Source organism: Castor canadensis, chromosome 14 (genome assembly GCF_047511655.1).
Source record: "Castor canadensis chromosome 14, mCasCan1.hap1v2, whole genome shotgun sequence".
In the NCBI taxonomy this organism is placed as follows: Eukaryota; Metazoa; Chordata; class Mammalia; order Rodentia; family Castoridae; genus Castor; species Castor canadensis.
Genome location: NC_133399.1, coordinates 88,954,311 through 88,969,020, shown reverse-complemented (window position 1 = coordinate 88,969,020; position 14,710 = coordinate 88,954,311). Strand labels below are relative to the sequence as shown.

Sequence of the window (14,710 nt, the reverse complement as noted above, 5' to 3'; positions counted from 1 at the left end):
AAGGAAATGAACACTACCAAACTCATTCTAGGAAGCCAGTATTACACTCATTCCAAAACCCAACAATGATGCAAAGAAAAGAGAATTATAGGCCAATCTCTTTAGTGAATGTAGACACAAATATTATCAATAAAACACTGGCAAACCATATTCGACAACACATCAAAAAGATCAAGTTGGTTTCATTCCAGGGATGAAGGGATGTTCAACATATGCAAACTGATAAATGTAATACAGCATATAAACAGAAGCAAAGACAAAAATGATATGATCATCTCAATAGGTAAAGAAAAATCCTTTGACAAAATTCAGCATCATTTCATGATAAAAAAAATTGTAGAAACTGGGAATAGAAGGAATGTGCCTCAACATAATAAAGGCTATATCTGACAAGCCTATAGCCAACATCATTCTAAGTGGAGAAAAGAGAAACCACTTCCCCTACAGTCATGAACAAGACAAAGGTGTTCACTTCCCCCACTCTTATTCAATATAGTCTTAGAATTCCTGGCCAGAGCAATAATATAGAAGAAAGAAAGAAAAGAGATTCAAATGGGAAGGAGAAATCAAACTATATCTTTTTGCAATGATATGATAGGGTCTTATACCTAAAAGACCCTTAAAAACTCCACCAAAAACTCTCAGAAATCATAAACACAGCAAATAGCAAGATACAAAAATCAGTGGCCTTCCTATACACCAACAATGAATAGACTCAGAAAGAAATCAGGAAAGCAATCCCACTTACAATAGCCTCAAAAAATACCTAGGAATAAATTTAACAAAGGAAATGAAAGAACTGAAGAAAGAAATTGAAGAAGATGTCAGAAGATGGAAAGCTCTCCCATACTATGGATCAGAAAAATCAGTATTGTGAAAATGGCTGTACTACCAAAAGCAATCTACATGTTCAATGCAATCCCCACCAAAATTCCATGACAATCTTCACAGAGATAGAAAAAAAAAATCCTAAAATTCATATGAAAGTACAAAAGACCTCAAACAGCCAAAGCAATTCTGAGCAAATAGAAAAATGCTAGAGGTATTATAGTACCTGACTTCAAACTATACCACAGAGGTGTAGCATAAAAACAGCATGGGATAGGCACAAAACCAGACATGAATATCAATGGAACAGAACAGAAGACCCAGACATAAATCCATGCAGCTACACTCAACTGATATTTAACAAAGGAACCCAAAATATACGGTGGAGAAAAAATAACCTCTTCAACATATGATGCTTGGAAAACTGAATATTCACATGTTGAAGACTGAAACTAGATCCCTGTCTTTCACTTTGTACTAATATCAGTTCAAAGTTGACCAAAGACCTGAATGTAAGACCTCAAACTTTGAAACTACTACAGGAAAGAATAGGGAAAACTCTGGAACATACAGGCATCGGCAATGGCTTTGTAAATAGAACCTCAATAGCTCACTTAAGAGAAAGGATTGACAAATGAAACTTCATCAAAACATAAAGCTTCTGTACAGCAGAGGAAACAGTCACTAGACTTAAGAGACAGCCTAAATAATGGAAGAAAATCTTCGCCAACTATTATTCTGCTAAGGGACAAATAACCAGAATTTACAGGATGCTAAAAAAACTAAACTCTGAAAGAATCAACAATCTAATGAAAAAAAATGGGCACATAAACTGAACAGACAGTTTTCAATGGAAGAAATGTAAATGGCCAATAAATACAGGAAAAAGTACTCAACCTCTCTGACCATAAAAGAAATGCAAATCAAAGCTACATTAAGATTTCATCTCACCCCAATTAGAATGGCTATCTTAAAGATCAGAAACAACAACAAATGTTGACAAGTACTTGGTGAAACAAGAACCCTTATACACTGATGATGGGAATATAAATTAGTATAACACTATGGAAAGTGAGAAAGAGTCCTTTAAAACCTACAAAATTGAACTAACTACCATATGATCCAGTGATACCACTCTTAGGCATATACCTGATCTAATGTAGGTCAAAATATAATAAAGACACTTGTCCATCCATGTTTATGGCAGCACTATTCACAATAGCCACATTATAGAACTAGTCCAGACACCTCATGACTGGTGAATAGATGAAGAAAATGAAAATATATATATATTTTATATATATATATTATATATATATATTATATATATATATATATATATATATATATATATATAATGGATATTATGTGACCATAAAAAGGAATGAAATTATGTTGTGTTCAAGTAAATGGATGGAACTAAATACCATCATATTAAGTGAAGTAAGCTAAGTTCAGAAAGACAAAGGTCACATTTTCTCTCATATGTAGAAGATAGATCCAAAAGACAAATTTATACACAAATACAAACATGATCATATACACATTTTTATAAAGAACATGTTTGCAATAGTGAGACTGTTCAATGGTCCTCAGGGGAGGAGGGAAAAGCAAAGAGAATGACAGAGTCAACAATATCAAAATATATTGCATCTGTGTAAGAAAGATGGCATGATGAAAAGCACAGAAAGTAGTTGGACAATAGGGAGAAGGAGAAAGGGAGAATAGTAAAAGGCACTAATCTCAGTAAAGTGCATTATATTCACAGGGAAAATACCATCAAGTAACCCCTTGGAACAATGAATATGAACTTAAAAATGAAACACAAAATTGTAAAACAGGTCCTATTGGGGAGTGGTACTTGTGGAAGGGGGAAAGTTGAATGGAGGAGATAAAGGAGGGTGAATATGACTGATGTACTTACACACTTATATGAAATAGGGCAATGAAACCTGTTTATAATCATTTTAAGTAGGGTGAGGGGGATGAAGGAGAGACATAGTGGGGGTGAACCCATCCAAGGTACAATGTAAGCATATACAGAAATGTCACAATGATTCCTACCATATAACTTAATATATACTTATAAAAACATAAGAAAAAAAAAGAAATGAAACAACAGGTGGAGCAAGTAGAAAATAAAGTGGTAGATGGTAGATTTAAATCTAACCGCATGAATACTCCTGTTAAAAGCAAAGGATCTAAATAACCCAATTAAAAAGCAAGATGCGTGTATCTGTTGCTTATAAGAAAACTACTTTAAGTATGAAGACACAAATAGTTAAAAAGTAAAAACATAAAAAAAGTTATAAATACTAGAGTTTAAAGAACACAAATCTAACAAAAACTGGATTGGCTATCTTAATTTTAAAACAAAATAGGTGATAGAGCAAATAATATTACCAGAGATGATAAGAGCAATTTTGTAATTATAATGACATCAATCCATCAAGAACAGAAAATCCTAAACACTTCTGCTTTATTAACTGATTAAGAAATACATGCAGCAAAAAAAAAAAAAAAAACCCTGATAGAGTAACAAGAAAAAATGAAGGCAAATTTATAGATTTTAATAGCCCTCTCTCAATAATTGATAAATTCACTTGAATTTAATGTGTCTAAATTAATCTAAAATATACTAAGTGGGCTTTTTATAAAATCATTAAGAAAACAAGATTATTCTGTTTCCAACAGAATATTTATAATAAAAATGAATTTTAGACTTTATCTTGTCCAATATCTCTATCACTACAATTATATGTTTGATATTTTTTCTGGGCAGTGTAAATTTTGGTACACTTTGATCTAAGGTTTTACATGATCAAATGAAAATATATTCATATGACTTAGGTTTTTCTATTTATGGTTCAGATTGAATAGGACTGAGAATTTCTGGTGACATAACCAAGCCCTAAAGAAGCAAAGTTTAAGACTGCAATAGTGAATGTTGGAGAAATGCACCCAATAAATATTACAGCCCTAGTTTGTTCTATCTACAGGAGTAATTCAGTCTGAAATGCTGTGTGTGGAAAATAGGAAAAGATTAGACTGCTGGATAAAGTAAGATACATCTGATTCTAGAATTTTTACTTCGAACAAAATTTTAAAATTACATGACATGCTTTGTATTTTCTGAATCCTGCTCACTTTCCTGGGCCAGGGCAGGGTGGGGGAATAAATCTCCCTTCCAGTCCTTTAACCTTTCTACTTATGAAGATCTACACTTTTAAAAATATTCCTAAACTGAAGTAATTAAACCAAATCCCATCTAAACATGTAAAGTCCCTTAAATGTATGTTGCATTTAAATTTAGATTTATGTTGTTCAAGTTCCTCTTAAGACATTACCAAGTTTAAGTCTTCAGTCTTTAAACTGGCATTTATACTATGCTTACATACATTTTTAAGTATGTGTCAACATTAAATAGTTTGTATTGTTATATATATAAGTATCCTTTGTTTCAAAAAATTCAAAACTGTCATATTAACTATCTTGATCAGTGTTTTATGTGTTTGCTTGGTCTGTATATGCATATAGTTACCTCTCTTCTCCCCTGCTCCCCGCCCCACCCCAAACATTAAAACAGAAGCAGCATAGTGGTGAGAGCACAAGGCTTTGAAATGTCAAGACCCTGTCCATCACATACTAGCTCCAACCTTGTACAATGTTCCTAACTCCTCTGCCTGTGTTTTCAGGCTGTACATAGTGCACTATAAGAATTCATTAAGATAAATAAAGATCTTAGCCTACAACCCAGAACACAGTGAGCACTCAAATACAATAGCTACCTTTGAACTGCAAAAATTTTTAAGGCAAGACCCACTCAGGGATTATAATTATTGCATGACAGCATGACAACAATGTATCACAGCACTGTGGAATACTTAAAAATTATCATTTAACCAAAATGAACATTTCTTAAAGGCAGAGAAAACCAAAAGTAATAATACAGAATAAAAACAACCTAGTTTAAATTCCAACTCTGGCATGTTATTTAAATAACCTATACTGGTTGGTTATTTTATTCTATTTGGTAGTCTGTAAGTTTGACGTGACCTGCACACAATAGATGCTCAATGAATGCATCCTGAGAGATTGAATAACAAATTGTCTACAACATTTTCAACATCTTTATCTGTCTGATAGTATAAAATCTCTCAACTTAAGGGCAAACCATAAAATCAGGTAATGTTTCTTAATGTATCAGTCACTAATATTCATGTATTTCTTTCTAATGATAAAACAGATGGCACTTAATGCTCCTTATGATCACTCCTTGATCCACTCCCTAGGTCCCCTACAATAAGAAACCCAATGGGAATCCAGTGTCCACACACAAAAAATCATGCTGAAAAGCTTTAGCATGTCTTGAAATCTGCTGCATTTTCCCAAGCAAAATGCCATTACCTCTGATGTTCATAGTCCTTTAAAGATTTCTTTGCTTATTTCACAGGTCTCCTGTCATGGCCGGAGGTCTCTTTGCTGTGGATCGAAAATGGTTTTGGGAATTAGGTGGGTACGATCCAGGTTTAGAAATCTGGGGAGGAGAACAGTATGAAATCTCTTTTAAGGTAAGCCACCAAGACCCTCTTCACACAATGTCTACAAAATTTTGAAAATTCTGATAGAATTCCATCACTTTGCTCTGTGACCTAGGTTATAAGATGGATTGATGACACTTCCTAAGAGGGCTTTTGGATGAGAGAATGTTTCAGTTAGACATAAGCCACACCATATGCAAAAAGAATTAATTCAAACTCTCACTTATGAGCAGGAAACTTGGCGTGCCAACAGACTTACTGCTCCACAGGCAAGTGTACTCCTTTAAAGCACTTAGAGCTCATAGACAGAGGGCTTAAGATATGTTAAGAAATAAGAAATCAAATTATTGCAGTTTTGGCCTTTTGTATTTGATCAAGAAATAACAGCTCAGATTTTGATCATAACCAGTTATTCTAAAATTCCAATAAATGAAAACTAAACTTAAAAAATATAAATGACAAACTTAAGCTCCTCTTCATAGAAGTCCCAAATGAGCAAGTTTTTGATATATTTTTATCTGAAATTGCCCAGGTCTGTACTTGTTTTACCAATCAATTCTCAGTTAAATTATATACTTTATTACATATCATATACATACATATATACACATTGCACACACATATATGTGTATTTATGATACAGTATCAAATTTCAGGGCTTATAAATGAAAAATTACCACAACATATGATGAACAGTTAAGCAAAGCAAAGTAAACTGTGTAAACAGTCATACTCTAAACTGCCAAGATAAATTTTTTTCAAAAGCAATCTTGAAAAAAAAAAAAAAAGCCCTCATTTTTTCTTTTTTCCCTTATCATAGTCATTATTTATATGGAAGCAAAGATTAATTCTTTTATCATTTATCATACAGAAATCTCTTAAGAAAATCAGCTTTTCTTAATTACTTCATTATCAAATCAAACCAGTTCTTGCTGAAGAAAGGAGATCCTGAACATAAAAGAATTCAGACATAAGAATCTAGCTAGAGTTCCTGAATTTGCAATAAGCAAATGGCAAAACTGATTTTTATTAAACTGTAACAACCATATTCAAGGGGTTAACAGAAATGTTTTCCCCAAAGGACCATAAGAAATACTTTCGAAGAGAAATAGGAGGCATCATTACAGGCCTCAGAGCCTCTAGAAATCTCCCTCTCACAATGCGGGCAGTAACCTTAAATACTATTTATTTAGTTGGTGCATTTTCACTCTTTCTATTTTCACTCTCACCTAATTTTATGTCTTAGATACTTTTTTTATACTTTTGTAGGTGCATCATTTTTAGTATTTTAATTTACCAATGTCTTTTGGGCTTCTCTGTTACAGCAATAGTTGTACACCTTGTTGTGGTGGATATGATAGAGGCAGGGATAATATTTGTGAATCTCTTACATTTACTTTGTGGTATAAGCCAGATGCTGAGTGAAGTCTTTTATGTGTACTAGCTAAATTTAAATAAAAATCACAAAAATAACTATGAAATTTTTAAATAAAAACCACAAAACAATAACCATAAAAGGTGGATACTATAATTTCACTTTACAGATAAAGAAACTGAGGCTTAAAGCTTTAAAGATTTTTAGATTAAAACATTTAAGTTTTAAAAATTAAATAAATTACCCAGCATCATTTAGGGATTAAAATGTCCCATTTCTGCCTAATTGCTGAGATTGAAGAGATATGAAATGGTTTGACACCCATCTATCTACCTACACCATTCCCAAGGTCACTGTGAATCCCTGACCTTACCAAATGATTTCTCTCATTGACCAGCAGCTAGTATCCTCATTATCATTTAATAGCACAGCAGCAAATTTTCTGCTGACCCTGGCAGAATAAAGTACTATTGATTCTCAAATATTGCCCAAATATTAGTTGGGTGCAAAGTTTATAATAACGCCTTCAACTCAAAAAGCAGAATATTATATTTGATCCTAGAATTAATGGAAACACAATATTACTGTATTTGTAATTCCATCAGAATTCAAAGGGAACTATTTGCTTTTCACAGTTCAGTACATTTTTTCTTTTTAAGTTCTTTTAATTCATAAATCCTTAAAGTTTAAAATGCTAAGAGAATTTTTAGAGAACAGGAAATACCTTTCTTTGAATAATGAACTGAATGATGGATAAAATTGCTATTGAAAGCCTGGAGAGTTTGCAGAATATACATTTGCATTCTAAATCAAAGGCTTTTTTTAAGACAAATATAAACTTGCATCTCACTCTGTGTCATCTGTACATATCATGTCTCTTCCGTGTGACCTGAGATTTTATTGCCCCATTTCCTATTTTTCTGTTATCTGTCATTCTGAAACATATAATTGGAAAGCAGTCCTGTCAGCTTTGTCTAAAAACCATGGCAACAGCACTGGAAGTTCGAGACTAAATTGCCCCAGGTTGTTTGGTTAGAATGACAGATTCTTTGGCAACTGTTATGTCCTAATAGGGTCACATTTCTGACATACTCCTTCATTCTTCTCACTACTGTTCACTGACCTTGGGGTTCCTGTCCTTCCCTACTAGTGTTTATTACATGAAGGAGACAAACTTGAACAGGCTTTGGTAGAATTTGCATTGAAGCAAGAAGAATTTTCTCTGTGTGAAAGGAATCAGAAGTCTGTACACAAATAGCTTTGTTAAATGATAATAACAGAGAAAATGAAAATGTCTGCATTTTTGGACATGTCCCTTAAGTTGTGATTAATCTTACAGTGTAAAGCACAGGAGGATATACATTGGCTGGCACTTAAGGTTTAGGAAACATGTCGATAATTGAGAGTTTACTCATTGTTTTAAGTCTAGATCTTAAATGCTATAATTCAAAAAACTTTTATGAGTTGTCATTATCAGGCATCTTTGCTTGCTTTTTACTCTTTAAATAAAAACTCATATCATGAAAGGTTTTGACAAGATCCTATTGCTAAATGAAAATATTTTCAGAAAATTGTGTTTTATATGAAAGACTGAGTTTTTGGCCAAACGGTACTTTGTTCACAAAGCTCTTTAGTTCCTTTTCTCTGTAAATATCTTTCCTTCATTTTTCTATACATCTCACTACATTATATGAGCAGCTTTTTTGCCATAACATAAAAGCCAGCACAGTATAATTCAGAGTTAGTTGAGCTCTCTAGAGAAATGTTCTGACCACATCATACCTCAGTCTTCAGTATCTTTAAACAGGAATCTGGACTGCTGCATGGCCCAGAATTATCCAGTTATCTTCTGAATGTTGCTAGGCTAGCCAGCTGCTAGGGAGGGGGGAAGCAACATTTAGACAATCACTCAACCAGCTTTTATTGAGCATCTAATTTATGCCAGGCATTGTTCCAGGAACTCAATTTGTAGTTGCACCTGGAAACAATGGGGAGAACAAGACAGAATGCAGAGTGTAGCATTCAAGAGATAGTCCACCTTTAAATATTGTCTACTGTTTAAATTATTCAAGTAATATCAAAACCATTTTCAGAAGGTCAAGCCCTTGATTGCAGAAAACTCCTCTTAGAAAATAAAACTGCGCAATGAACACTAATGAGGGACCCACAAGGTAAAAGAGCATTAAGATAAGTTGGTGCTTCCTTTTTGCATCCCCAGGAGCACACCAACAAAGCCATACATTGATCCAATATGGTTTTGGCCATCTGTAGTGTCAGAAAGAGGTTTTAATCCATAGTTGCAGCTGTGAAGAAATATTCAAGGCTCCAGGTGAGATGAGAAGAGAAAGAAGAACATGTCCTAGTATGAATGTAACAAAACCTGGGGCCCACAGCCTATCTCAAAACCCCTCTTATAGGATAATATGCTATGCAACCACCTTTCTGATGGGTAGTCATCCTTCCTATGTGATGATTTTAAGATCCAGACATATAAAGAAGCTCACTACATTCAACATTCACTTTTTTATTACAATGTGCCAACTATGAGCTAAGCTCTTCAGATTTAAAGACAAATGTGAGAAGCTTCTATCGCTGGAGGAAGGTGGAGAATTAATTTACTGTAATTCCTCATCCTCAGTATTATTCAGGACATATTTTAGTAATTCAGCACATATATAATAGCCTCTCTTCCTCTAGTCTTAAACTTCTTTTAATTCATCCAACATTTCATTATTTTTTCCCTGACTTGCTTTATTTTCTCCTCCTAAAAGTTCATAGCTGTTCCTAATTACTACACAAATCAAATAAACACACTGGATCATAAACCATGAAACTTTCCATCAGTTATCTGCTGCTCTTCAATCTACTCTGCACATCACGTAACTATTTTCTTTCCTTCTCTGAAAAGATGAAACTCATACTTCCATTCCTATCCTTATTCATTTCACGGATTTTAACTAATCAATCAGACTGTGTTCTCTTCCTAAGAAATTTGTTTATTCTCTCCACAAATATTAATTATCAATTTTCTTTGTGTGTCCATATATTCTGCACAAACTAGGCTATGCACAAAAAGACAACACAAGTAGACACTCTTGAATCAAACACAACTGAGAAGAACATTTCACCCATTAAACATAAACACCAATTAAACAGAAAAGCACTAAAACAACATTAATAATTTCCTCTAAAATAAACACAAATAAACACATTAACATACATCAATCTTACTCACCAGTATTATAACACAAGAAAGGCAAAAGCTTTTCCTCCTTTGTTCCTGTCCACTAATTGGAGTAAAACCACAGGTGCACAAACCACACACATGTTGCATTCTCTAGAATGGCCAATTTGGGTTCTTCCAAACTGAAGTGAGATCCTAAAGACATGAAAAAGCTATCTTAATGCAGTAAAAAAATCCTCATGTTTGTTTTCTTTTTTACAATTTTACTCAGTCTTAGTTACCTCCCTTGCATCTAATTTGACAGCAATATTTCTACTACTCAGTCCTTCCAAACTCTTCAAACTAGTTTTGACATAAACAATTCTTTCTCATTTCATAGTTGTATTTTGTGATATTAATTATATGACATAATTACAATTTAAAAACTAGCATAATCATATTTAGGATGAAATACTCTGCCTTTGAGGCAAGCATGTAAATTTACTAATGAAAATGTTAGTAGCAAAACATCCAGTATTCATTCAATGCAGTCTCTATCCAGCATGAGTTTACCACAATATGAGGGCTACTAAATACATGTATAGAAGGAACAGAGAGTGATGGTTAATACATTAAACTGGAGCTGGGGACATAGCTCAGTGGTTTGGTGTTTGCCTAGCATGCACAAGACCCTGGGTTCAATCCCCAGTACCACCCCAAAAAAAGAGAAAAAAATACATTAAACTGGTTAAACACAGATTGAATCTTTGCTCTTAAAAACCTTCAGCCTAATAAGAGACAGGAGAAGCTCACTTACAGAGAAGCAGGTGTACTGCTGTCTTAGTATGGAGGTTAACTTCCCATGTGCTCAGTCCAGATCTGGAGTGACGCTCCACCTCTGATCCTCATCCCCACACAGGTGCCCCAGTGCCCTGACCTCTGTCCAGGAGGCCTATGCGTGCCCAGAGCTGTTGAATCCAGTGATGAGCTGTGGGGATGTCAGCCTTGGAGAGGTGTCTCCTCTATTCTGGTCATCCAGCCCATTCCCTCTGCTGTTTTTTACTTGCTTCTTAGAGAAGAGGCATACCCCCAGCTTAGTCTTCTGAAGTCATCTTAAGTGTATGGGGGAAGGCCTAAATAAGCCAGTGGAGTTTCTTTGAATTGTGGTTCCTACTATGGCATAGTAGAGAGAGAAAATGCTCCTGGAATAATAATTTTTTTAAAAAACAGGAAACATGCTGAGAATAAGCAAACCAAAATTTCAAGTTATACAGTATACAGTGACTAAGACATGACTGAGATTTTAACAGACAATATTCCATTTATTCTGTGTCCCTTTATGATTTATGAAATCTTTACCTTCAACTGCCTGTGTCCCAAAGTTCTGACCACTCTTTTCTTCCTATGGTGATAACTAGTATTGGGTACCTTAACAAGAAATAGTAATGACTTAGCACTTGAATTTAATTTTTTATCCCATTTAATACTAATGCAAGGTTAAAATTTCTATTTCATAGTTAGAAAGACAGGCTATTACCTAGCTAATATTAAAGCAAGAATTAGAAACTGGGTTTGTTCACAGAACCAGAGAAATTAGCCTAACTTCTCTTAGCTAGAAAAATAGAAAAAAGATTACATGATACTAGTGAAAAGTGGTCACTTTTAAGATGCAACACACATTCTTCTTGTCTGATATTTATTAAATATAAAACCTGACAATTCCTATCATGGTTCAGTGTAATATTTAATTTTTTTACTGTTTTCAAAATACAATGGTTATTCAACAAAGATTGAGAATACTTAATGGGAACTAATCATTGCATAGGGGACAGTCAGCTCTTTATTCAGCCAAACATAGTAGCAGCCATCATGTATTGCAGCTCAGAAAACCAAATTTAATCTCATTACAGGCCTTTTCTAGAATGAATATGGCTTTTATTTTATTTATACTTAATATGAACTTAAATTATTAATGCTACAAAATTAGCTAAATTTAAAATTTCCCTGTCTGAACATAAGTCACCAAAAAAAGTATATTTATAATTCAATAATAGAATGTTATGTAATTGCAATGGATTTATAGTTTTAAGAAGATAAAGGAAAGATCTTCTCTTACAGAACACTCAAAACAAAAATGAAGAAGAAATAGGAGCAAAAAAGCCTAACTTTATCCTTAACAAAACTGTCAGATCTTCTACTCTCCTTCCCACCACATTGTATAAGGAAGGATACCACATGCAGTAAAGGTAAATTCAATAGTGGAAGAGGAAATGACCACAGATGCAAATCTCACTTGAAGTCACAAATCTAAATTCTCCAAAGTAATGGGGACACATGAGGGAAACCAGAGATCACTTGTTAGAAGCCATGGCAACAGGCATGACTGCTGGTGGTCAGAGCTTTCCTGGATTGAGTTTGCTATTAAGAGGAGCAGCAAATGGGAGGCTTGGTACAGTCCTAAGAGGGATTATACAGATGTGTCATATTTGCAGGAAGCAGACCGTTGGGGAGGCAGATTGGAGGGTGAGCAGCCCTGCGGCATCCAATCCCTATCAGATGCAGACAAGTAAAGACTAAAATAATTCACTCTCCTACATAATAAAATAAATAAAATTCATATCTACTAGCATAGGGTAAACAAATCTTACACAAGTAAATAGTAAGAACTCAGCATACTCAAAGATGGCTGATAATATTTTTAAAGAAAATAGCATACAAAAATACTACAAGAAAAAGGAAGAAAGAACCAGGAGGGAAATGAAAGACACCAAAACAATGTTGCTATACATTGCTATGAAGTTTTTAAAATGTTAATGAAGCAATTGACTTTGTAAACAATAATGAAATGCATGTTGAAATTAGACAAAATACCAAAAAATGACCGAAGATGAAAAAGAAATTGCAACACTGTTCATATATATTGGAACAAAAAAATAAAACCATGACCACTGAAATAAAAGTCATGTTAAAAGTTAACACAAAAGAAATATTCTGAAAATGTGTAGGGCATGAAGGAAACAAAATAAAATGAACAAGGGTTAAAAAGTAATAGAGCAATTGTGAACATGGCTATACTAGTGAAAGCAATATACAGATTCAACACAATCTCAAATGTCATTTTTCACAGAAATACAAAAATTAATTCTAAAATTCATATGGAAGCACAAAATACCCCAAATAACCAAAGCAATCTTGAGCAAAAAAAAAAAGAGCAATGCTGGAGATACCACAATACTTGACTTCAGATTTTACTATAAAGCCATAGTAACAAAAACAGCATGTACTGGCTAAAAAACAGACACATAGACCAATGAAATAGAATAGAAGATGCAGAGATAAACCCACACACCTGTAGCTGTCTGATTTTTGACAAAGAAGCCGGAAACATATGTTAGAGAAAAGGCAGCCTCTTTTTACAAATGGTGCTTGGAAAACTGGAAATCCACATGTAGAAGACTGAAACTAGACCCTTATCTTTCACCCTGTGGAAAAATTAAATCTGAATGGATCAGAGATCTAACTATAAGACGTTAAACTTTAAAACCACTTAGGGAAAACCCTTGAAAATATAGGAATAGTCAGTGCTTTTATTACTAGGACTCCACCTGCTTAGGAAATCTTAGGAAATAAGAGCAAGAATTAACAAATTAGATTTACCAAATTAAAAAGCTCCTGCACAACAAAAGAAGCAATTACCAGAATCAAAAGACAGTCTTCAGAATGGGAGAAAAATTTTGCCAGCTCTTTATTGGATAAATATTAATATTCAGAACATATAAAGAGCTCTAAAATATAAACACCAAAACAATAAGCAATCCACTCAATACATGGACAAATTAATTAAATAGACAGCTCTCAAAAAAAGTAGAAATGATCAATAAATGCATAAAGAAGTGTTCAAACATTCTTAGCCATAAAAGAAATGCAAACCAAAACAACATTGAGATTCTATCTCACCCTAATTAGAACGGCTATCATCAAGAAACAAACAACAGATGCTGGCAAAGATGTAGGAAGAAAGGAACTTTCATGCATTGTTGCTGGAAATGTAAATTAGTGCAACCACTACAGAAATCAATATGGAGATTTCTCACAAAACTAAAAATAGAACTACCATAGATCCTTCCATACCACTCCTGGGCATATATTCAAGGGAATGTAAGTCAACACACAATAGAGATACTTGTACACCCATGTTTCTAGCATCACTATTCATAAGGCAAAACTACTCATCAACTATGAATGGATGATGAAAATGTGGTATGTATAAAGAAGAATGAAATTATATCATTTGTAGGAAAATGAATTAAACTGTAAATCACTGTGTTAAGCAAAATAAGCCAGACTGAGAAAGATAAATATCACGCTTTTTCTCACACACAGAAACTACACCTAAAAAAGAAGAAGAAGAAGAAGAAAAAGAAGGACATGAATATAAAATAGAGGACAATTCAGCAGTGAGAACCAGCAGTACATGGAAGAGTGAAAGGAGAGGATGGGGGGGTGAATATAATAGATGTACTTCATACGCATGTATGAAAATAGAATAATAAAACTCCATTGAAATTGCTCAAAAGGAAGAAGGGAGAACAAGAAAGAATAATAGAGGGGGTGAATTTGGTCAAAGTATGTTATATACATGTACAGAAGTGTCACAATGAAACCCCTTTGTACAATTAATGTAAGTGAAAAGAAAATGGTAAAAAAAAAGTGATAGAGCAAAGTAATATGGAAGGTAAAGGAGCTCACATTAATGTTGTCAAGAAAAAATTAACATTAAAAAAACATATATCAAAACACAGG

General features: G+C 33.7%; 1 protein-coding gene across 2 annotated transcripts in view; it reads left to right on the top strand.

Moving 5' to 3' along the window:
- Positions 1–14,710, top strand: part of Galntl6 (polypeptide N-acetylgalactosaminyltransferase like 6) — a 1,137,834-nt gene that overhangs the window by 1,014,748 nt on the left and 108,376 nt on the right. For both annotated transcript variants that reach the window (XM_074054979.1, XM_074054980.1), the window contains one exon: positions 5,282–5,399. In XM_074054979.1, coding sequence (XP_073911080.1) covers positions 5,282–5,399 — 118 coding nt within the window. The remainder of the gene's footprint in view (positions 1–5,281; positions 5,400–14,710) is intronic.